General features: G+C 55.3%; 2 protein-coding genes across 4 annotated transcripts in view; both read right to left on the bottom strand.

Annotated features, from left to right (window-relative positions):
• Positions 1–7,174: 7,174 nt before the first annotated feature.
• Hes6 (hes family bHLH transcription factor 6) lies at positions 7,175–9,412 on the bottom strand. Its single transcript, XM_042702334.1, has 4 exons — positions 9,281–9,412; positions 9,117–9,203; positions 8,546–8,627; positions 7,175–8,410 (listed from the first exon to the last, which is right to left on the bottom strand). The coding sequence occupies exons 1-4, from the start codon at positions 9,359–9,361 to the stop codon at positions 7,986–7,988; spliced, it is 675 nt and encodes a 224-aa protein (XP_042558268.1). The 5' UTR covers positions 9,362–9,412; the 3' UTR covers positions 7,175–7,985.
• A 4,089-nt stretch (positions 9,413–13,501) lies between these two features.
• Per2 (period circadian regulator 2) overlaps positions 13,502–23,533 on the bottom strand; it is a 41,450-nt gene continuing 31,418 nt past the window's right edge. For 2 of the 3 annotated variants that reach the window (XM_042702351.1, XM_042702352.1), the window contains exons 20-24: positions 21,393–22,195; positions 20,385–20,571; positions 19,312–19,504; positions 18,042–18,192; positions 13,502–15,538 (exon numbers count right to left, since the gene is read on the bottom strand). In XM_042702351.1, the coding sequence (XP_042558285.1) occupies positions 15,389–15,538; positions 18,042–18,192; positions 19,312–19,504; positions 20,385–20,571; positions 21,393–22,195 (1,484 nt within the window). In that variant the 3' untranslated portion in view covers positions 13,502–15,388. Of the gene's footprint in view, positions 15,539–18,041; positions 18,193–19,311; positions 19,505–20,384; positions 20,572–21,392; positions 22,196–23,533 lie in introns of those variants that run through there. The other variant, XM_042702354.1, reaches the window with a different exon arrangement.

The raw sequence follows: 23,533 nt of genomic DNA, 5'->3' as shown, positions 1-23,533 counted from the left end.
GCCCGCTTTGCCCGCCGGGGAGCGGGGCCGTCCGGGGCGTCAGAACCGGACACGTCCGACCGCCGCGACGGAGCGGGCAGCGAGCGCCGCGGGCGGGCCGCGCCTCGCTGCCTCCGGCCTCGCTGCCTCCGACGACGTCGGAGCCAGGCCGGGACGTCGCTGACGGAAACCCACCGGACCGCCGCGCGGACCTCACGGCCGGACGCGGACGTGGCCCGGCCGCGGATGACCGGCGTCCGTCGAGTGCGCACGCGCGCCCCGGCCGGCCTCGACCCCAGCCTCGGTTCCGCACCGGGCTCTTGCACCGGAGGCTGGCGCGCTGCCTCGGAGCCGCCCCTTCGGGCGGCTTTCCTGCCCGGGCTGGCTTCGCACCGCCCTCCTCCGACCCCAGCCCCCCGAGTAGCCAGACCACCCCGAGCCTGTCACCAAATCATTTCACGTTTTCTTCCTTCCTTTCAGGTTTCTCCCTCACAGTTACGGCCGGGAACAGACATGCCGCTCCAGGGTCCGTGGGTGAAGGCTTGGTCCCCAAAGCAGCTCTTGGGAGGACCTGGGTCATGAGGGCCCCCGTCTCGTGAATTCATCCATTGAATGGGTTCTGGATTTTATGATACTGGGGAAAGCTGCGACCTGCGCCGCGGGAACTGGGTCTGTGGGTGTGCCCTGGGAGGCCGCCTTGGCCTCCACCTCTGTTTCCTGGCTGCCTGAGGTGACCCACCCCACTCCACACATGCTCCCTGCGTGTTCTTCCTCCCCCAGGCCCAGAAATAATGAGCCAAGTGACCAGGTTGGTTGTTTGGTCACAGGAGGAAAGCAAGCTCACTCACCATTGCTTCTCTCCCGCCTCTTCCTTGCCCCAGGACATTTTCTCATGTGGGACTCTTAGCTTGGAATGTTCTCTTCTGGGTAAATTCCATGAACAACTCATGTGAGCCATCAATTCCAGAGGAAAATCTTGCTTGAGTGTCCTAATGACACCCCCTTTGCATGCTCTTTTGGCATCTCTCTGTCGCTTTTGCCGGTTACCATTTTTCATTTACTTACAAATTAATGAATCACTTCATTTCCCATGAGAATGTATGCTGTGATAAGTTCAGGTCTACTTCTGAGTTTGCTCATCACTATGCCCCCAGCACCAGGCCCAAAATAGGTGCTCAGAAACAGTGTTGAGGAGTATGTCCATCCTTCTGTGGGCTTGGGCCACCAGATAACAACATGCATCACCACTAACCGTATTTTCATTGCCCTAAAAATCATACATGCTCTGCGCACTCTGCCCTCCCCCCACCACCTCCATCAGTCAATGATCTTACTGTTGCCAGAGAGACTGTATCCCCAGAGGGTCACAGTTGAACTCCAATAGTGCATATACAGCTTTTTCTGTTTGGCTTTCTCTTGGTCCATTTTGTGTTGCTGTAACAAAATATCTGAAGCTGAAGTTTACAAAGAAAAGAGGTTCTTTTTCTCAGAGTTCTAGAGGTTCAAGAGCATGCTCTGGCACTTCCTTAGTTCCCAATAAATGCTTCATGCTGTGCCACAATGCGTTGAAGCAGAAAATGGGGGCACATAAAAGGAGAGACAAGGAGTTAGAACTGCTTAAAACAAGTACTCTCAAGGTAAGGACCCCACTCTCATGAGAACTACATAGAACCCTGGGGTCTGCAAGGCTACTTGCTTGTGGCTAGTCCTCCACCACGTGAGCCATGCCTCCAGCCCCCAGTTGCCTCTTAAAGACCCATCACCACTCAGTTGTGCTGTATTGGAGACGGCCTCAACATGGGTGGTGCTGCGGAAAAGCCACAGACAGCTTCTTGCACTAAATCACATGCAGTCGAAGTTTCCCCCATGTCTTCATAACAACTCCAGGTTTTTTGTTGTTCTTTTGGTTGGTTGTGGGGCTTGAACTCTGGGCTTGGGCGCTGTCCCTCAACTCTTCAGCTCAAGGCAAGCGCTCTACCCCTTGAGCCACAGCGCCACTTCTGGCTTTTCTCTTTTTGCTCATTTGGTGCTGAGGAATCGAACCCAGGGCCTCATCCATGCAAGGCAAGTGCTCTACCACTGAGCCACCTTCCTAGCCCACAAAAACCCTTTATTTACGAGTAAAGCAACAAGGAGATCAAATAGAATAAGTAGAGTTTACCTGGTTCTTATCAAGAATTGACCGACAAATATTCTGGAATGACAAAACTTCTTAGATGTCAGAATCTTAGCACAGATATGCACAATATTTTAGAGTCACGTAGTCAGTACCAGAATACATAACACAAAACTAAAAAGGCAAAACTCAAAACCTAAAATTTTGACAATGTGTAGACGTCTTTGCTAACAAAGCACATCAGATAGTTGGGCCTCAGTTACCAGAGCCTGTGAAAAGAGCAACTTGTTAGCAAGGCACCTTAGAATAGCTGGATGGAGTAGTAAGCTTGGTGGAAGGTTAAGGGCCAGATGGGGCCAAACCCTTAACCCACCATGTGGCCAAGATGGCCAACTCAAGATGGCGAATTTCTGAAAAAATGCAAAGAAACCTTGAACAAATAGATCAAGCCTACATTGGCTAGCCTTTGACAGGGAACCTAGAGGGGGATCCCTGGGACCCAGCCTGCGTCGTACTCTTCAAGGCACAAGCCAAAAAGTTGTAGAAAAAAGGATAGAAAGTTGGACATGAATGGCAGAGAGAGAGCAAAGAGAGCCTGAAATTAAACAGACTTCTGACCATTTACCATTGCTGTAGCAAAAACTGTCTACATCTGAGAATGGCATAAAATTAGGCGCTCTGGCTTTCCAGAGAGCACAGGAGACATTTCAAAGGGGTTTCACGGCTCAGGCGTGATTCGTAGCATCCCATTAAATGAGTAGGACAGTCAGTCTGGTGAGTGAAGGAGAGCTGACCAGGCAGAAGCAGCGTCCCGACTTCCCCCAGAGCCCTCTAGAGAGAAATGGCCAAGCCCCCAAAGCCAAGCGTCTTTGGCTTCAGAGGTGACCAGCCTTTCAGCTAAAGGCTGTAGGAGCTCTCTGGCATGGCACCATGTCTGGACAGAGACTGAGCAACAGAGAACTGTAGAGTAGTTTCACTCACCAGAGTAGAGAAGTGGTGTGGATGTGGATGTGAAGGCCAGCAATAGTATCATTGCGCTGTGTCCGCCGCAGACAGACTGGTTTGCAAAAGGCCGTCAGAACTGTGGGTATTCCTCAGAGCAAAAAGGGAAAAACAAACAGAAAGAGAAAAAAGAGGAAAAAAAACCGGAGAGGAATCCCACCTATCCTGACTTTAAGCCCTTTATCCGAGTCACGGCACCATTTATGTTAGGTTTTTTAAAAAGAGGTAGCCGAGTAAGAACAGCACCACGCACGTGGTATTCAGGTAAGGGGTAGGCTTATTCATCGTTCTGGCTGGCACCAGGCCATCTTGGTCCTGTACACGGTAGGGAAAGGCCTGGGAAAGAGAAAGAGCTGAAAGAGAGAAAAGAGCTAGAAAAGAGAACTTCTGGGAAAGGTGGGAAAGAGAGAGCTAGGAAAGAGAAGGGAGCTGGGAAAGAGAAGAAAAGGAAAGAGCTGAGAAAGAGCTAGAAAAGAGCAGAGAGAGTGCAGATGTGTTTTCTGTTCTCTGCATAAATACCAAGGAATAAATTTGTTGGATTTATTGTGAGTGTTTAGGGTTAGAAGAAGTCTTCAAACCATGTACCAGAGGATTTGTAACAGTTTTCATTGCCAGCAGCAGCGAAGGGGAGTTGGTTTTGCTCCTCTCCCCACTTGCTGCTGTTCCTTTCTGTAATGTAGCCATTCTAATCGGTGTATACTCAGTCAACTGTGTCAAAACTGCACCCTGCTTCCATACACCACACCCTGAGTCCTGACCTTACTGATGTTTCTTCTTGTATGGAGACATGCCCACATTATCACAAAAAGGGTTTCCTCTCATTACAGCATAAGCTTGAGAAGGGACTTTTTTTTTTTTAGCTCCAGCAGGTAGAATAGTATCTGGCAAGGAGTAGACATCCACCAATTATGGTATTAGCAAGATTTATAATACGCCAAGAAGTATGCCTTGGGAACACACAGGCCAGGGGTGGGGGTTGGGGGGTGAGGGATGCGAAGAGGAGGAAAACCAGGACATGCTCTCTGAGCCAGCCTTGAAAGCCAGCCAAGAAGAGCAGAGCAAAACATTACAATGTGGTAAAACAAAACCTGGTGAGGGGGTGAGAACACCTGGGGGAGGAGGGAGTTCAGAGGCAAAGCTAAGGAGTTCTGAGTGGTCCCACAGGAGACTTGGGCCTCTGGTGCTTTGTAAATGGGGAGCAGGTGTGTGTGTGTGTGTGCGCCAGTACTAGAACTTGAACTCAGGGCCTTGGCATTGCCCCTTAACTTTTGTACTCAGGCCGGAGCTTGAGCCACAGCTCCACTTCTGGCTCCTTGGTTACAGCAAAGTTTACAGCTCATCTCAATCAGTAGCTGAGCATAGTGGCAAATGCCTGTCACCCTAAACCAAGTGTGGGGGGCTGGGATTGGGAGGATCACAGTCCTAGGCCATCCCAAGCTTAACAAGTCCAGGAGATGCCATCTCAGTGGAATGAACTGGGCATGGTGGGCAGGAAGCAAGAGCCTATCTCAAAAATAATCAGTGCAAAAGAGGGCTGGAGGTGTGGCTCAGCAGTTGGGTGGGTGCCTAGAAAACTCCTCTTACTGCTCCAAGGGTAGACTTTTCTGGAAAGTTCAGAACTGAATTTTGCCCAACCTGACATGTGTAACCAAGGGTCTTTGGATAGAGTCAATGAGAGAAAGCAGATTTTGAGTCAGCAACAGAATAGATGAAGCCACGGAGATCAGTTACAGGATGGAGGTAAGAGGCCTAGAAAAGAAACAGTGCTTCGTAGTGCTCGGTACCCAGCACAGAAGGGCTCTGCTAGGATGAGGACACACAGGCCATGACCGGCGTCAGGGCTGTGGACACTGCAGGGCCTGCTGGGTGGCTGGTGTCCCCAGGAACCGGCTGTGGTTCTCCTGACAATGGCCGGAAACGTGACCTTGCTGAAAGTGTGACGAGTGAGCAGGAGGTGAGGACATTAAGATTATTAGCCGTTTGACGGAGAAGAAAATGGTGGGGCGGGCACTGGGAGGCCGCAATGGGGCCGGGACGATCCATAGGGTAGCCGGGAAGGCCACAGTGGGGAATGGCCAGGCCCCGATGTGGCCGGTCACTTCCTGACACACCGAAATCCCTGCACTGACAGCAATGACTGGCTGAGCCCGGGCTTTCTTGCCCCTGCCACCCCGTGCCTGGTCCGTCTGGGCGCAGGCTCCGCCATCACAGCCCCCGCTGGGCCCACGTGGGAGGATTGCAGCTCCAGCCAGCCCGGGCAGGAAAGTCTGTGGGACTCCTATCTCCAAGAAACTACTCAGAAAACCGGAAGTGGCACTGTGGCTCTAGGGGCAGAGCGCTCAACTGAGCACAAAGAAGCTCAGGGACAGCACCCAGGCTGAGTTCAAGCCCCAGAGTAACAACAACAACAACAACAAAACGTGCTCTCACACTGGACTGACTGCAAGTGACAGAAGAAAGACGACTTTTTTGACCAATCCATGGGGTGTATCAAGTGGTGTGCTGGGGAAGCGGCAGCGCCCCGGGGGTGGAGAGCCAGCCCTGTTGGCGGTGCTTCCTGAGTGGAGACACCAAGTGGACAAGAGGCTGAAGAAGGAGCCATGGACCAAGTGGATGGATGGGGTTATTGAGATAAGGAAGGCAACCCGTAAGGTTGAGGTCAGAGCCCCAAGACTAACCTAGGAACATTCAGGTCAGATGAGAAGAGTATCCACTAGGAGGCGCAGGTAGTCGGCAAGCTGGGACAATGGGGAGTATGTGCCCTGCAGAACTTAAAGAACTTTCCAGATTGGCATGTGTGTGCATGAGTGCACATGATAACCCAGGAGAAACTAAGGAAGTCAAAAGTAGAGCTATTTCTTTCCCTCTCTTTTTTCTCTTTTCCTTTTTTTTTTTGTCAGTCATGGGGCTTGAACTCTGGGCCTGGGTGCTGTCCCTCAGCTCTTCAGCTCAAGGCGAGCACTCTACCTCGAGCCACAGTGCCACTTCTGGTTTTCTAGTGGTTTATTGGAGATCAGAGTCTCATGGACTTCCTGCCTGGGCTGGCTTTGAACCAAGATCCTCAGATCTCAGCCTCCTGAGTAGCTGGGATTGCAGGTGGAGCCACCGGCACCCGGCTCTCTATCCTTTTTGAGACATGGTCTCATTTTATCACCGAGATTCAAATTCATGATTATCCAGTCTTGTCTCTCAAGTACTGGCATTGCAGAGTCTACCACCAAGCCCAGCTTTTGCCACTGAAGATCTCGACCTTGTTTTCAGTGAAGAGCTGGGGCAGCAGCTGACTGGACAGGAATGGACAGTGAGGTACACATAGTGTCTACGCTTCTGAGAAGTTGTGCTTTTGAATAGAGGACACAGGCAGACTGGGTACCTCAGGCCTATGGAGTTTCCTCACTTTCTTCCAAATAGAGGTTTTTAGGGCTGTTTGTAGGTTGACAGAAAGAAGTCAGTGCAGCGGAGGGAGCAGTCACTTAGCATGAGATCCAGTATCCCTGTGGGAAGTTGGCACCTCAGGATGGAAGGCAGAGGTGCCTGGTCCTAGGTCAGCCCTGCCCCAATCCCGGTCCCAAGCCCGAGTCTGGGAATAGATTGCTTTATGTGGCAAGAGACGGCCAATGTGATCAATAATAAAGTCCTTGAAGTTAGAACATCCTGGATTATCCAGGTGGGCCTAATCCTTAAAAGTAGAATATAGTTGAGAGGCGGGAGAGCAATGGAGAATGAATTGGATCGTAGTACGTTGTAAGCAAATATTGGTTATGTCAAAATGCAACACCTTTGTGCAACTAGTAGATGCCATTTTAAAAAGTAGAAGAAAGGAGGCCTAGCTGGAGGGGTCCAGAGAAGAGGAGATGATGGAGGAAAGGGCAGATAGCCGCAACCTCTGCTGACGACACCAGGGGCCGTCAGCCAGCCCAGGCTGGGGGTAGTCTCTCAAGCAACAAGGAAGTGGAATACCCTCAAGCTTCCAGAAAGGAATGTAGCCCTGCCTGCGGACACCCATTTGAGCGCTGTGGTCCTTTGTGGAACTTGTAACCTGTGGGCTTCCAGATAATAACATGCATTGCTTTAGACCACCATGTTCATAATCATTTATTGTGGTTGCCTTGGGAAATTAGTACAGTGGACCAGGGATTGGGCAATTGTTTTTGCTTTGGGTTGTGTTGGGGTTTGAAATCAGGTCAAGTCCCAAGCCCAGGGGAGTCCTCCAAGGCACACCCAGTGCCCCTGAGGAGGGTGAGGGGGAGAGAAGCAGGCCAGGCATCCAGTACCTCCCAACTTGGAAGTCTGCATTAACTCACTTTGCTGACAAAGGTTAGAGTTCTTAAGACATTAAAATTGTGTCAGATGGGAAGATGTGTTTTAGCTTAGCACCTTTGACACATTAACAGGACACCAGGGGTAGCTAATTCCCACATTTAAAAAATTCATTTGGAGCAATTTTTGGCAGCAAAATAGGCAAGACTCAAACGTGCTGCAAACAAGGCGCACAGTGTGGCATCAGGGCGGAGGTCCGCTGCAGTATGTGTCTGCCTCCTCCTCTCTAGACTGAAGTGGCAAACTCAGGTCCCAGCCCCTTCCTGGGACAGTAGTGTTCAGGTCCTGAGAAGCACCATTAGGGCCACTTCTACCCTGGGGGGGGGGGGTCTGAGAAGGCTGGAACCAGTGAATGGAGCCCTGGTGCCCTAGGAGCTTTCCCCCCAGCCAGAGCTGTAGAGTCCCCCGAAGGGACTCCCTGAAGGAACAGGGCCAGGGGCCTGACAGGAGTGGACATCCACTGGAGCAGGGGCAGGGCAGACTTGGGACATATGTTGGGGCCTACTCCACCATGTCTGAACTCCAGGGGAAGCTTGAAGGCCAGGCCCACCTCTGGGTGGTAGGAAGGTCACCAAGGCCTCCACACACTCTGGGCCATTCGTGCTGCAGTCAGGCCGCCCAAGGCCGTGGGCCCCCAGTCCAGCCCCTCCACAGGTGCCCGGCTTAGTTCAGCCTCAGAGACCTCCTCTAGGTCAGAGTACAGGTCGTCCCCGGGACGTGGGGGACTGGACAGGGGGGATCCCGGGACCCCTCCCGCGGGCCAGCCACGTCTCCCGGTGGCTCCCGGCGGCGCGGCTGTGGCGTCCCCCAGCAGGTCCCGGAAGCCGCTGCCGTCGCGCAGGGGCATGGACTCCAGCAGGTGGTTCAGGAGCTCAGCCGAGACCGTGGCGTCGATGGCCTGGCACGTGGACACGAACGTGTGCACCTCGTGCATGCACCGGATGTAGCCGGCCGCGAAGCGCTCGCTGGCCTCCGCCTGCAGCTGCTCCCGCTCTGCGCCCCAGGGTGGGTGGAGAGGCCCGCGCCGGCACTGTGAGTGGGCTCTGCCCAGCCCTCCCCTCAGGGCTAACCCGGGGCCCACCCGCCCAGGGCGCCCGAGCCCCGCCCGCGAGTCCCGCCGCCACTCACCACGCGCCCGGCCCCGCAGCGCGCCCTGCACGCGCCGCACCGTCAGCTCCAGCACCTCGGCGTTCTCCAGCTTGGCCTGCACCTGCGCGGGGCGGGGCCGGGGTGTGAGCGCCTGCCCGTGCACGGTCCCTGGGGCGCCCACTCCGTTCACAATCTCCAGGATGCCCACTCCGTGCACGGTCCCCGGGACGCCCACTACGTGCACGGTCCCCCGGGACGCCCGCCCCGTGCACAGTTCCCGGATGCCCACTCCGTGCACGGTCCCCCGGGACGCCCACTCCGTGCACGGTCCCCCGGGACGCCCGCCCCGTGCACGGTCCCCCGGGACGCTCACTCTGTGCACGGTCCCCCGGGACGCCCACTCCGTGCACTGTTCCCGGATGCCCACTCCGTGCACGGTCCCCCGGACGCCCACTCTGTACACGGTCCCCCGGACGCCCACTCCGTGCACGGTCCCCCGGGACGCCCGCTCCGTGCACTGTTCCCGGATGCCCACTCCGTGCACGGTCCCCGGGACGCCCCGCCGTGCGCACGGTCCGCGGGGCCGCCCGCCAGCCCGGCCCTCGCGCACCTCGGTGCCCGCCAGCAGCAGCCGCAGCTCCTGCAGGCTCTCGTTGATCCGTGCACGCCGCTTCTTCTCCACCAAGGGCTTCCGGGCCTGTGGGAAGCGGGCCACTGAACCCCGGCCCCGCGCGGCCTCCCACTCGCCCGTCCGTCCACGACCCGCACCCGCACCTTGCGGCCTCCCAGCGCCTCCCAGCCTTCCTCCTCTTCGCGGCCCGCACGGTCCCGGCCAGGCGCCTGAGACGGAGCCATGGTCCGAGCGGCCAGGAGCGCGGCGGGGACTGCGAGGGCCGGCGTCCCCGCCACTACCCGGCCGCAGCCCCTGGATCCCCGCTCCGCCGCCCGTCCCAGCCCGCGACGCCCCTCCCCTTTTATAGCAGCTTATTTGCATCTCCATGCGCCTATTGGACTTGAGGGCCCGGCCGCGAGGAGCGCTGTGGCCAATAGGAGTGGAGCGCTTTGTCTAGCTCCGCCGCCCCCGCGGACTGGCAGCTGGCGGGGCCGGGCCTCCGGGGCCGGGCGTCGCCGCCCGCCTCCCCCGCGGGGCGGCGCCCGGGCTGTGACCTGGGGTTCCGCCGCGTTCGTGCGAGCTTCGCCCGCGCGGAGTGAGGAACCCCGGTCTGCCGGGCAGCAGGGGTGTCTGGAGCGTCCCTTCCTCCATCCACGCGTCCACGACTCTGCCATCCTGCCTGCCCTCCCTTCCTCCCTCGGGGTTGCGCCCTGCAGGCCCTTCCCTGCCCTTCCCGGGGTCCCCGAAGGAGATCGCAGCAGCGCCGGTCCCCAGAGCCGGACCCGATCCAGGCCCCGGGCTAGGAGGGCGCCCTGGCTGGGGCCAGCTGGGCAGCGGCGGCGGGCGCGTGCCGGGCCCCGGCGCTACGGGGGGGTGGGGGACGCCGCAGCCATCCTCGGGGCGGCCAGGCCCCCGCCCGAGCCCCACTTTCTCCAGGCTCTCTTCCCTGGTCCCCCACTGCCCCTCCCCGCCCCCCGACCTTCCCCGCGCCCCTCCCGCCAGCCACTGCCCCGCGCAGCCCCGCGCCCCGGCCCGCCAGACCCGCCCCGGAGCCCCGGGAGCACCCCTCATTTCCCCTCAGTCCTTCCCCGGCGCCTCCCTTCCCCCCCCCCGCCCTCCTCCCCCCTCCGTCCCCCCCCGCCCTCCTCACCCCCCTCCGTCCTCCCCCCTCCGTCCCCCCCGCCCTCCTCACCCCCCTCCGTCCTCCCCCATCCGTCCCCCCCGCCCTCCTCAACCCCCTCTCCCCCCCTCCTCCCTCCCCTCTCCCCCTCCGCCTCCCCCCCCCCGCGCCGGCCCGCCGAGCGGCCGTCTGGCCCCCGTAACTTGATGCCCGTGACAGTTGGCAGCTGCCGCTGCCCGGCGCGGAAAAGCGGCGGCCCGCCAAGAGCGACAGGTGTCGGCCGCGCCTTTGTCCCCGCGCCTTTGTCCCGGCGACGGCGGGCGCGCCTGGGTCGCCCGGACGCCCCGCGGGCCCCGCCGCCATCTGCCGGCCCCGCCTCGCCGCGGGGGCGCCGAGAGGCCTGGACCGGGGGGGGGGGGGCACCCCGCGCCCGGCTGCACGGGGCCCCACGGGCCGGCGCCTCGAGGCTGCGGGGTCGCCGGCCAAGGGCCAACCACCTGCCGCCCGGCCGTGGAGACGCCGTCCGGTCCCAGGCCTGAGCCCCCGGGGACCGTGGGGGCCTCACTCCGGGAGTCAGGGAGCGACCGGGCCGGCGGCATGTCTGACTCCCGTCCGCAAACCCTGTCCAACTCCTTCCATTGCCGCTCATGGAGGCCACACATGGCCCACAGTGCCCTTGGTGATCCGTGACCCACCGTGGAGGAGACTATACATGACCCACAGTGCCCTTGGTGATCCACTGCCCACCGTGGACGAGGTCACACATGACCCACAGTGCCCTTGGTGATCCACTGCCCACCGTGGACGAGGTCACACATGACCCACAGTGCCCTTGGTGATCCGTGACCCACCGTGGAGGAGACTATACATGACCCACAGTGCCCTTGGTGATCCACTTCCCACCGTGGACGAGGTCACACATGACCCACAGTGCCCTTGGTGATCCGTGACCCACCATGGAGGAGACTATACATGACCCACAGTGCCCTTGGTGATCCACTGCCCACCGTGGAGGAGACTACACATGATCCACAGTGCCCTTGGTGATCCACTTCCCACCGTGGACGAGGTCACACATGACCCACAGTGCCCTTGGTGATCCACTGCCCACCATGGGCGAGGCCACACATGACCCACAGTGCCCTTGGTGATCTGTGACCCACCGTGGACGAGGCCACACATGACCCACAGTGCCCTTGGTGACAAGAAGTCGTCTCAGTGCAGCAAGATGAGGGTCCCGGGGAAGCCTGGAGAAATAGCTGGTGGGAGGGTGGGAAAGAGGGGCTTGCCAGGGACCATCGCTGCAAGGAAAAAAGAGAGAAAGGCAAGGAGGAACTCCAGGAAAAGGAGGTACCTCCCAAATGTGTAGTGAGCACTCTACGTTTGTCTCAGAACCTAATAATGAATACTGAGTTCGAGCTTCAGCATCCACCCGTAGAGAAGGTAGGGAAAGTTACAGAACGCCATGCAAAGCTGATTCTATAAACACCCAGACAACAGGAATTGGGAGAGGGAGTTTTGCTGAAAGAAGGGTGAGGGACCTCAAAAGGCTTGTGGGACACAGTGATCCAGGGCCGGGTCGGTGGGGTGGGGTGCTCAATACTACCTAGCATTGAAGGAAAAAGAAACTGCTATGGAACGTGCCTGTGTCATCAGGTACGGCTGAGAGGGAAAAGCATGGGCATAGAGCAGGTGTGGACCAGAAAATCCTTTCTCACACAAACAGACTCCATGAAAGTTGCCTGAGATGCCATCTGCACACTCAGCATCCTTTAGTGGCTTTACAGGTCATATTGGTGGCTTAGACTTTGGGTCCAGAAAGCCTGGTTTCCCCATGTTGGGACCAAGCCCTCCCTCTCTCCTTTCCACCTCTCTTAGCCTACTCACTTCCTGCCATTTGCTCCTTGAAAATGAGGGCATTGTCTGGGCACAGACTTCCTGAGCATTTGGGACCTTTGACTCCTCCCTCAGCCACCCCCCTCCCCCAGACAGCAACAGAGCCCAGGAGACTGGGCCAGAATGGCCACAGGGGACCTGTTAGCAGGAGTGGAAGGCCATAAATCCCCAAGGAAACAAAGGCAGTAGCCAGCCTGCAGACATCCAGGCCCCTTGTGGGCAATCTGCCCAGGGAGCCTGGAGAATCTCCTTTTGGTTTGGAGATAAGGCAGAGGAGGTACTCTTGGGGTTATAAAGAAAAATACCAGGGTCCTCCAAAGGTACCCGGAAGTTGGCTGGAGCTGCCACACTAGCCAGAATTCTACCTCAGGTCCTCCCCTCTTCAGCAGTTAGGCTGCACAGCTCCCTGGAGGCGGGGCATTGGGCCTAGCCTCCCTTCATCCCTTTCTCTAGTCCAGTTTTTCGGGCCCTGCTTCGCAAAGTGGGAGGGAAAGGGAGTGGACTTCTCCAGGTAGAAGGCAGGTCTCCTAAGACTTTTGTGTGCTTGTCTTGTCTCCAGAGTGGACATAGCCCCCCCACCCCATCCCCCTTTCTGCAGGTCCTGGGGCTTGAACTCTGGGCCTGGGCGCTGTCCCTCAGCTCTTCAGCTCAAGGCTAGAGCTCTACCACTTGAGCCACAGCACCACTTCCGGCTTTTTTCTTTTGCTTATGTGGTGCTGAGGAATTGAACACAGGGCCTCAGGCATGCAAGGCAAGCACTCTACCACTGAGCCACCTTCCTAGCCCCTCCCTGAGCTTTTTTTGCTCAAGGCTAGCGCTCTACCACTTGAGCCACAGCTCCACTTCTGTCTTTATTGGTCTTTCAATTGGAGGTAAGAGACTGAGGGCTGGCTTTGAATGGTGATCCTCAGATCTCAGCTTCCAGACTAGCTAGTGTTACAAGTTCCTGGCCCTGTCTGACTTCTGCCTTCCAACCTGTGACCAGCCCAGGCAGGGGTGACGACAGAGATGGGTGCTTGGATCAGGGGAGTGGGGGAAAGGGGTCTAGGAGGAGCCAAGCAGCCCCAACTCTGCATTTGCAAGTGAAAAGACTGCATGAAAAATGAAAAGCATGCATGGCTGGAGCTGCATTACAGAGTTCAGTCCTGTGGACTGTTATAAACCAGGCTAGGGGCCCCCGTGTGACACACACACACACACAACAAAAAGGAAATTGTACAAGAGAATTTTTAGGGTTCTGTACAAAAATAATAATCCTTTGATAATCTCATCTCTCTCCAGTTTTTGGTGTGTTATATTAGGAAGATGTACAGGGGTCGAGGTTAGCTCTGGCAGGGCCCCAGGAAACAGAACATACAATGGAAAATAAAAAATATACCTGCTTTATTTATCCATTTTCTAAAAGGCAAAAAAGTCATAAAAAGACACAAGCAGTCACACAAATATATTGCACTGAGTGAAGAAATTTGGTTTGCCCAGGAACAAACCACTTGTCCGGCAAGGCTCAGCAAATCACCACATAAACTCTGAGAGCTTATTTACATATCTTCTCAGGAATAGATTAAAAAAGAAGGCTCAGTTTAAAATAGAGAAAAAGCTCCATGACACCCGTGTAAGCACACACACTAAAGAATAGGTCAGGATGCTGGCAGCATGTAAACAGATTCACAAGATTATCCTAGAAAGTCAGTTTCTTAGCACATATTAAACAATGAGATAAGCTGGCAGCAGACATTCATAACAGTAGAGAGAATGTTTGTGGCAGTTTTGTGTGTAGGTAATGGAAGTGTACCCTCAGGCCTTCGTCTACCCATTAAGATCTTAATTGTCATAAAACAGGCTACTTCCTTATCTTGGGCATCCAAACACGATCTGACTTCGTACATTTTTTTAAAGGACTTTGTGTCAGAGAAAAATAGGACTGGCATTCAGGCATAAGACAGTTTTCTGTGAAAACCAATGCAGAACCAAGAGACCCCTTTCTCATAATTGCTTCTCTGTCAAAGAAGGACAGGCCGGCTTCCCACAGCCTGGACCCATTTTAAGCCAGCTGGTTTATCAGTAAGGACTCTCATTCATGCCAGGTGCCCGTTCTGAACATTTCCCGTCTTTGGGTTTCTGGCGCAGCTAGTGATTTTCTAAGGACCAGCTGGCTCCGTCTCCCGGAGGCCCGCGGCATTTCTGAAAGTTCCAGCAACACAGGTGAATGTCAGCCAGAGGCTGAAGACTCGTCACAGGTGCTGCAGGGAAAGCTGAGCTCCCTTCATCCCTCAAGTAGGGACCTGTCAGCTCTGGATAGGAGCTGGTAACTGGGAGGCTCCAAACAAAAATGTGCCGGGACCAGCGCAGCGCCAGCCGGGTGTGCTGACCAGGAGGACACAGTGCTGGCTGGGAGGACGCCGTGGGAATGGATGACAGGATGGAGAACATCGTTCTCTCTACAATTGGCCACGGTGGTCAAGAATTCCAGAATGACGTAGAAATAGACAAAGTGTCTGGTAGGCATCAGTCAGATGGCGTTAGTCACAAAACCCGAGAGGTTCTGTGAGTCCCGAGGGAGTGGCATTCAACTCAATTTACTACAAACAAAAGACAGGCCAGATTGAAATGTTGGCCGCCACAGTACCCTAAGCCAAAGCGGCCAATGTTGCTTCACACTACTTAATACGAAATGCTTCAAAAGGAAACTGAGCTAGGCTTCTGTGTGTGTGGAATCGCACAGCTACTGAACTAAGCGATCCTGTAGATGGAAAGCAGTCCCCAGGAGAGCTGGTCTGAGCACACCCTGGAAAAGCTCTGGAAAGGTGGAGGCCCCACGCAGAGCCACCCTGGAAAAGCTCTGGAAAGGTGGAGGCCCCACGCAGAGCCACACATGGCTTCCTGGCTGTTTGTCACAGCCAGGTGCGGCATCTCAGGACAACCAAAGACCAATGCACGCTGGTGCTCTGACCAGAAGTCTCGTCCAGGTCAAGGGACCGTGGAGGGCGACTTCCCCGCAGAGGCTGCCATCCTCCTCGAGTTCAAAACCCCAATCTACCCCATTCTACAAACTGTGTTTAAAATACAAAAACGTATTTCTCCATCAACCTCCCTTATCTACCATATGTAAGTCACCCCTCAGGAGACTAGGATGATTTTTTTCTAAAACAAAAAAGGCAACATAAATATATATGTTCATTTCATTAGAAACAAATATGAAGATCTTTTCTCTTCCAAGCACCATCTAATGTAGATCACTGCCTGTCGGGTGGGGTTATGTCTGCTCTTCCTTCCCGGGACTCAGGGGGCCACGGCTTTCCTCCTCTTTGGTGTCTGGCGTGTCGCTGAGTCCCAGGGAAGAAATGCCTTCCTCGAATGGCACGCAAGCGTTGTCTCTCTCCTCACTTTCACAGTACACGCATTCCTTCAAAACAAGAGAGGTGCCATCCGTTAGAAGCAGCGTCACTGAGATCTGAGGGGCCGTGGTTCAGACCAAGCAAGGGTCCGCTATTCACCCGCTCTCTGCTGGTGAGAGGCGGATCCTCACCAGGCCCCTGTCAGAAGCCTGGCCTGGTGCTGCTGAGGACAGGGTGGCACCTCCAGGGAGGGCTGGTTTTCAATGGCCAGGGGCTGTGCCACCGCTGGTATCTTGGCCATTCTTCCCTCATTCCTGGCTTGTAGGTGTGGCTGGACTTAGGAACTGTGCGACTTCTGAGACCAGTTCTTGCCTAAGTAGGGAAGCTGTTTTTTTGCCGAGGGTTCTTTGTATGTTTATTACATCATCCACAGGCCACCCATATAAGATGCTCACTACAGGGAAGTGTGGGCCACCAGTAAACAGCCCAAATGTCTGTCCTGCTATGTCCCGAATGATTTTGCCAGGTTATACAGCCACAAGCCTCTTTTTCATTTTTATTGTGGGTCATGGGGCCTGAACTCTGGGCCTGGACGCTGAACCTCAGCTCTACCACTTGAGCCACAGTGTCACTTCCAGTTTTCTGGTGGTTCATTGGAGGTAAGTGTCTCATGGGGACTGGGAAGGTGGCTCAGTGGTAGAGCGCTTGCCTTGCATGCATGAGGCTGTGGGTTCAATTCCTCAGCACCACATAAGCAGAAAAAAGCCGGAAGTGGCGCTCTGACTCAAGTGGTAGAGGGCTCATCTCGAGCTGAAGAGCTGAGGGATAGCGCCCAGACCCAGAGTTCAGGCCCCACAACCCACAAAAAAAAAAAAGTTTTGTGGCTGTATAACCTGGCAACATCATTCGGGACATAGCAGGACAGACACTTGGGTTGCTTACTGGTGGCCCACACTTCCCTGTAGTGATCACTACAGGGAAGTGGTCTATGGGTGGTCTATGAACTATGTTATGAACACCCCAAGAGCCCTCGGCAAAAACCCAGCTTCCCTACCTAGGCGAGACCTGGTCTCAGAGAGGGGGTGGCATTAGGCTGAGGGCAGGAAGTCAGAGGAGAAACCCAGCACCCAGGGAAGGGGCAGCAGATGGAGCACTGGAGAGGACAGCACTGCTGTGCTGGGGTGGGAAACACCAGAGGGGCCCACCCCGCAGCAGGGCCGCTGATGGGCATGCGCCCACATGCACATGTGCACCACCTCTGCATGCGGGGCAGGGCCGCTGATGGGCATGCGCCCACACACACATGGGCACCACCCTGTGCGGGGCAGGGCCGCTGATGGGCATGCGCCCACACACACATGTGCACCACCCTGCATGCGGGGCAGGGCCGCTGATGGGCATGCGCCCACACACACATGTGCACAAGCTCAGTGGGCTTGAAATTCTCAGAGCCAGGGACCCCTGGAGGGAGAATTCAGGTTCATGACATGAGAAGTGTTTTGTTTGGCTAAATAGAAAACACAATTGGAGAAAGGGGAAAAATAAACAACTTTTAGCAGACCATAAAGATAAGGTAGCCATGGGCTGGGAATGTGGTTTAGTGGCAGAGTGCTGGCCTAGCATGCATGAAGCCCTGGGTTCGATTCCTCAGTACCATATACACAGAAAAAGCCGGTAATGGCACTGTGGCTCAAGTGGTGGGGTGCTAGCCTTGAGCCAAAGAAGCTCAGGGACAGCGCCCAGGCCCTGAGTTCAAGCTCTAGGACTAGCCAAAAAAAAAAAAAAAAGATTAGGTAGCCATTAGAAATGCCTTCCTCAAAGATTTACCAGGATCTCAGAATCTGTTTCTCTTTTTCTTTTCTTTTCCTTTTTTTTTTTTTGTCAGTTGTTGGGCTTGAACTCTGGGCTTGGGTGCTGTCCCTGCACTCTTCAGCTCAAGGTGAGTGCTCTACCGTTTGAGCCACAGTGCCACTTCCAGTTTTCTGGTGGTTAATTGGAGATAAGAGTCTCATGGACGGGGCTGGGAAGGTAATTCAGTGGTAGAGCGCTTGCCTTGCATGCCTGAGGCCCTGGGTTCGATTCCCCAGCACCACATAAGCAAAAAGAAAAAAGCCGGAAGTGGTGCTGTGGCTCAAGTGGTAGAGCGCTAGCCTTGAGCTGAAGAGCTGAGGGACAGCGCCCAGGCCCAGAGTTCAGGCCCCACGACCAGACCAAAAAAAAAAAAAAAAGAGTCTCATGGACTTTCCTGCCCAAGCTGGCTTTGAACCACAATCCTCAGATCTCAGCCTCCTGAGTAGCTAGGATTACAGGTGTGAGCCACTGGCACCCGGCTTCTTTTCTTTTCCTTTTAGAAGGGGTCTCCCTGTATAGCCCAGGTTGGCCTGGAGCTCATGATCCTCCAGCCTCTACCTCCTTAGTGTACTGGGATGAACGCCACAGCCTACCATAAACAGCTCCTTTGCTTTTTCTAAAAACAACTTTAACTGTGGATGTGTTAGCTGCTGGAGAAGCTGTGAGGACAGCACAGAGCTCTGTGCAGTGGCCCATCAGGGCCGCGTGGTGCAGGCCTACCGTCACATCGATGGCGGAGGGCAGGCTGCCCGTCTGGACCCAGGGGTGGACCTCCAGCAGCTCCCGCCTCTGGCTTTCTGTGAACTGGGGCTGGGACCTCTGCAGCAGCTTCAGCTTCTCTCGGTCCTCCCTCAAGACCGTTTCGAGATCCCTTCACAGAGTCAGACACAGTCGAGGGTCACAAGGCTGGCAGGCTTCTTTTTGTTGTTGTTTTTAAAGAAAACATTCATTTTCTATGAACACTTTCAATACTCTTAATGTACTCTTAAGTGGTTTTGCTTTACGCAAATTTGCTTTAAGATAAATTACCTTGTTTAATGTAACTTTACCTCCCTAGCAAGTCTTTTTCCTTCCCTTCCTTCCCCGCGCCTCCTGTCTTGTGTTGGTACAAGGCTTTGAAATCAGAGCCTGGGTGCCGTCCCTTAGATTTATTGCTCAAGTCTGGCACTCTAGCTCACAAGCCACACCTTCACTTCTACCTTTTTGGTGGTTCATTGGACACAAGAGTGTCATGGACTTTCCTGCCTTAGATCTCAGCCTCCTGAGTAGCTAGGATGACAGGTGTGCACCACCGACCTGGGTGAAGGTTTCAGTTTCACTCTGAGCTGGACATGGGAACCAGGTATCTGTGGTGGCAAATACCTCCCTGGGCCTGCTCTTACCAACTGCATGACCCGGGGCACCACCCCGCACTGCCCCCTCAGCCCTGGCCAACCCTGGCCTGGACCGCAAGGGCTCTGGAACCCCTCTCCGGTCTCCTACTCCTCCTTCCAAGGCCAAGCTGCTCTCTCAGGGCTACACTCCCGTCCTGCCTTCCTCACTCCCAGCCTCCCCTTTCCAGGGATGCTCTACCTAGGCAGGAACCATATCAGCGCCACAGGGCAGACCAAACCCAGACTCAAAGGCTACACAGAGACCCAGGGTCATCCACCTTGACCCTGCCTTCTTCAACTTCCAGACAGATGCACCCTATCCCCCGACAGAGCCCGAGTGGTGGCACCAGCACACAGATGTCACAAAAGCCAAGCCTGGCACCCCGCGGGAGGCAACTCCCCAGAGCGCCAGCTGTCCTGGCCATTGTGTGGGGCTCAGCTCACTCACAGGGTGACCAGATGCACCCTGCGCTCTCTCTCTCTCTCTCTCTCTCTCTCTGCCACACTGGCTGGAAGGCAGGCCTTTGGATGGGTGTCTCAGCCTGTCTGGAGATCTTGTTTTGGGAACTCTTCAAACTCTCCCTGCCCAGGCTCCTAGGAAAGGGCCCCATGGTTACCGGGAGGGCAGCTGGTAGGTCATCATGATACTGTCGTCGGTGTCTGCCATCAGTAGCCAGATGGGGTCCTGCAGGACATACTTAATGAAATGCTCACTCTCCTCCATGTCTGCATGCAGCTTAGCTTTGTGGTTATTCTCTGAAGAGTCAATGCTTCCAAAGTATTTGCTGGTATGACTTGTGTCACTACTGCCTTTAGAAACGTGAAAGAAATAGGACAGGTCAAAATCCTGAAACATGACTATGATACCTTTCCTTATCATGCTTCTGGAAAGTCATGTCAATTTTGGAGAGCTGGTGTTTTGTTAGGCAAGAAAACAGGTGGTGCTGGTGGATTTCCTGACTTTCAAATGGTCTGTATGGTTAGAACATAGAACATGTGTTTGCTACCCCATGAAGGTGGTTCTGGCCTGGAGAGCCCTTCACTCAGGCAGAACCAAGTAGAACCTTGACCTTGACCCAGGTTCCCATTTGCTTTGACTCTGAAAACTGGCAGAGAAGTGTCCTAAGAGTGGAGGAGCTGGACTGTGCCCGCTTCAGCTAGTGCCACAGGGCAGAGAGGCCTGGAGTGGAGCTGAGGGGAGGTAAAGCTCACCAAGGAAGGAGGGGATTGGACCCTGAGGGTAGTGATGATCCTGGTGAGAAAGGCTGGGGGCTACCACACATCTGCTCAGAGTACCACAGAAGAGTAAGCAGCTAGCCCTCAGTACAACCAGCCCGGGAGGGTAAGCTTCCGTTCCCTACCGTGCAACTAACACAGAAGATAAACTGTTAGCCTAGAGGGTCCAAGAAGGCACTGACGGGGACAGAAGGACTTCAGTTGGCACGACAATCTGAAGTCAGTAAGCAGGACACAGAACTGTGACCCATTAGGGCCTACCCAGCCAAGATGGAGGGCAAGAGGCCATGTGTCTGTCTGTATGGCCCGCCACAGCTCCAAGGACAGGATGGAGCATGGCTGAGCACAAGTGCTAGTCTACCGTGCTGGGGCAGACCATCTTATGAGAACCTTCCGGGTGCATCATGTGATAGCCACAGGTTGAACACATGCCTATGGCCTGGGACCGGCCTACCTGCCCCACTGCGGGATGCATCACAGCCCAGTGAGCTGGAACCCAGAGAATCCGAGGTGGCCGAGGCCCCGCTCCCAGACAGCGCTGAGCCTGTGGCTGAGCAGAGGTCCTCGTTGAGTAGGAGGTTGAGCAGGTCACTGGATGTGGAGAGAGCATCGCTGTTCGGGGGGTCGGAGGGTTCCTTGTGCTTTAGGGATGAGAGAAGAAGACACCATGGCTCGCACGGCAAAGACACGGAGGCTGGGCGCCCTGCAGTCAGGGCAGACGTGAGAGGGCACTTGTGTCTAGGGTGCATGGACCAGGAGCCATTCCATTAGCAGCCCCTGCTGTGCTGAGACCATGGCATAAACATGGTTTCAGGAGCAGCAAGCCAGACGGGGGCTCAGGTTCCAGGAAGGAGAGACCCAGGCTGCTCCTCAGCGTCATGGGCAGCCTCGGCAGGCCTGAGAGCCAGCAGTCAGAGGGTCTGGTACCCAGGCCCCACAAAGGCACGCAGTGCCCCCAGTTATCTCCAGCTCGGAGTGCAATGGACTACATTTGGACTCATGCCACTACACACTGAGCACCTTCAGCGACACATGAGTGGAGAAGGAGCCTCTGGCCAGCATCCTCAAGGCTGTGGAGGATGGACACCAGGCAAGGCCAGCTTGCAGGTGAGAAGCAGGAACATCCCCACCTCCTCTGCTATAGGGCTGGGGGGGGTCATCGGAGGGTCCTGTGCCCACCGGGCCGGGCTCTCCCCCTCCTGAGCCTGACCTCTGGTGTTTCACCTCGATACTCATTTAAGACATTTTAGGCCAATAAACATTTACTCTCAACAAGTCATATTCTTCTAGTAGGACCTGCATTTGCCACAACCTATCATCCTTCTTTCAGATTCTAAAGAGCTGCAAGTAAACCTCTCTGATGGGATGGTACCAGGCAGCCTGGCTTGAGCCGAGGCTGCGCACTGGCCACCTGGTATATGTTCTACTGCTTGCTCTGAGAAGGGCATCAGAGGTTCCTTACTGTTGGAGGTGCCTTTGGCTGCCAGTCCTGGGAAGCGCCAGGTATGCTGTCCAGTCCAGCTGTCCCCGTGGCCCCCGTGGCGCCGGCGCTGCCCTCAGGCGCCTCCTCCAGCTGCAGCAGGTTGAGTTGCAGGGGCGAGCTCCCTCGAGACTGGAAGAGTGGCGGGGAGGCCCTGCCCGTGGCCGCCGTGGCTGACGGTGGTGGGGTGGCCGGGGTGGCGGGACAAGTGCACGGCTGTCTGAGGAGTGAGGTCTGGCTGGGGAACTCTGGCTGCGGGGTGGCGGTCATCTCAGAGGGGAGCATGGGGTGGTCTGGAAAGTGGGCCTGGTTGGGGAAGAAGGCCTGGGGTAGGTTTGGGGTCGCGGGTGGGAAAGGATAGCTGGGCAGCATCAAGGCCATGACTGGGGCCAAGGGAGCCGCGAGCTGCAGCGGCTGGACTGCAAACTCGTGCTGGGCATCCACGGGCACCACGGGCACTGCAAAGCTGGCCTGCGGAGCTGCGGGCGGTGCTGCCACAGCCCCGGGCACGGGCACTATTCCTGGTGCTGGGAACACGGGCAGAGAGTAAGCTGACACTGGGGCGGGGAACGGCACAGCAGAGCAGCTGGACTGGGAGGTGTCCGAGGGTGACCAGGCCGTGGTGTTCAGGCCCACAAGTGGGGGCCGATGGGGCCAAGGCCCCCCAGAACCCGTGCTATCAGATGAGTCCTGAGGCTTGGCCCGCTTGGACTTCAGTTTTCTATTCTTCCCAGCTTTTTTCCAAGATGACTCAAGTCCAGAACTATTTTTCAGTCCAGCGGCAGCTAAAATATGGAAAAATAACCAGAGTTGGAATTTTGACATGCATATGATTCCCATTATGTCAGGTCACAGAGACACACGGAGTTTCATAACAGAAAGCGCCTCCCAGTCTTGGCAAGTGCCAGCCTACTGGCTCCACAACTTGCGTTCCCCTCATCCCCAGCAAGGGAGAGAAACCGAGGTGAAACTTTAGGTTTTGCAGAAAACCAAATCCCATCAGGTCAAAGGACCAACCCCTCTAATTGCCAGATCACTGTCTTTCTTTCTCATATTTCCACAGCCTTGCTCTTAAAGTAGCTGGCATTACAAGGCTTATTTGTGGAAAATAAAACTGAAAAAGTTAAAAAGGTGGGCAGTCTCTGTTGTTCCCCAATATCTAGAAAAAAAGAAATGGCTTCTAAAATCTGAAAGGTAGGACTACTGATCTAGTTCTGCTGTTCCTTAAAAAAGTCCAACAAAGCCTGAGCAGAGCCAAAGTTTGTGCTAAGGGCTGGGTCTTCAGATGGTGGAGCTGTTGGGAGGGGGTGGAGCCTTTAGGAGGCGGGGCCTGCTTAGAGGAAGTGAGGTCACTTGGGGTGTGGCCTCAGAGGGTATACTGGAGCCAGCTTTCTCTTTCTCCAGACTGTGCCATCACAGGTCCAAAGGAATGGCCAAGCAACATGGACTGTAAACTCCAATACCATGAACCAAAATAAATCATTCTTCCTTAATAGCTGATTCTCTTAGGTGCTCTGTAAGAGACAGGAAGTTGATAGACAGCCACATTTGCCCTTGGAATATCCTTGCTGTCCAATGACACAGCTGACATTAGGCTTTCTTCAGGAGGAGGAGGGGCTCTCCTGTGACTGGAGCTCTGGGTGTCTCCTGGGGGGTTCATGGCAGATGTGCAGGGACATGGCAGCTGTGCTATGGGTTTTTACATGCTGAGGACTGACAGACCAGCCCAAGCAAACTGCTCTGTGAGTGCAGGTTTTGTGATTCAGCCTCTCTCTTTTTCTTTTTTTTTTTTGGTCGGTCATGAGGCTTGAACTCTGGGCTTGGGCGCTGTCCCTGCGCTCTTCAGCCCAAGGCAAGCGCCCTACCACTTGAGCCACAGTGACACTTCCAGTTTTCTATTGGTTTATTGGAGATAAGAGTTTCACGGCTTTTCTTGCCTGGGCTGGCATTGAACTGTGATCCTCAGAACTCAGCTTTTTGAGTCGCTAGTATTACAGGCATGAGCCACCGGTGCCCAGCTTCTATTTTTTTTTTAACTAGAAATCTCTTCCCTGGAGGTTACAGTGGCTAAAGCACTGTATTCCCAGGCTATCGTATTCATGTAAGGGCAGTACTGCCCAGGA

The sequence above is a fragment of the Dipodomys spectabilis genome, unplaced genomic scaffold (genome assembly GCF_019054845.1).
Source record: "Dipodomys spectabilis isolate Male_0828 unplaced genomic scaffold, ASM1905484v1 ptg000321l, whole genome shotgun sequence".
Taxonomy (NCBI): Eukaryota; Metazoa; Chordata; class Mammalia; order Rodentia; family Heteromyidae; genus Dipodomys; species Dipodomys spectabilis.
The sequence above is the reverse complement of the archived record's forward strand: the minus strand, read 5'-3'. Positions and strand labels throughout refer to the sequence as shown.

Excerpts from the sequence above, each read along its gene's own strand:
- Hes6 (XM_042702334.1), bottom strand. The coding sequence starts at position 9,361 with ATGGCTCCGTCTCAGGCGCCTGGCCGGGACCGTGCGGGCCGCGAAGAG. Across the intron at positions 8,628-9,116 it reads TGCTGCTGGCGGGCACCGAG|GTGCAGGCCAAGCTGGAGAA; the intron begins GTGCGCGAGGGC and ends CGCCCCGCGCAG. Across the intron at positions 8,411-8,545 it reads GCTGCGGGGCCGGGCGCGTG|AGCGGGAGCAGCTGCAGGCG; the intron begins GTGAGTGGCGGC and ends CCTGGGGCGCAG.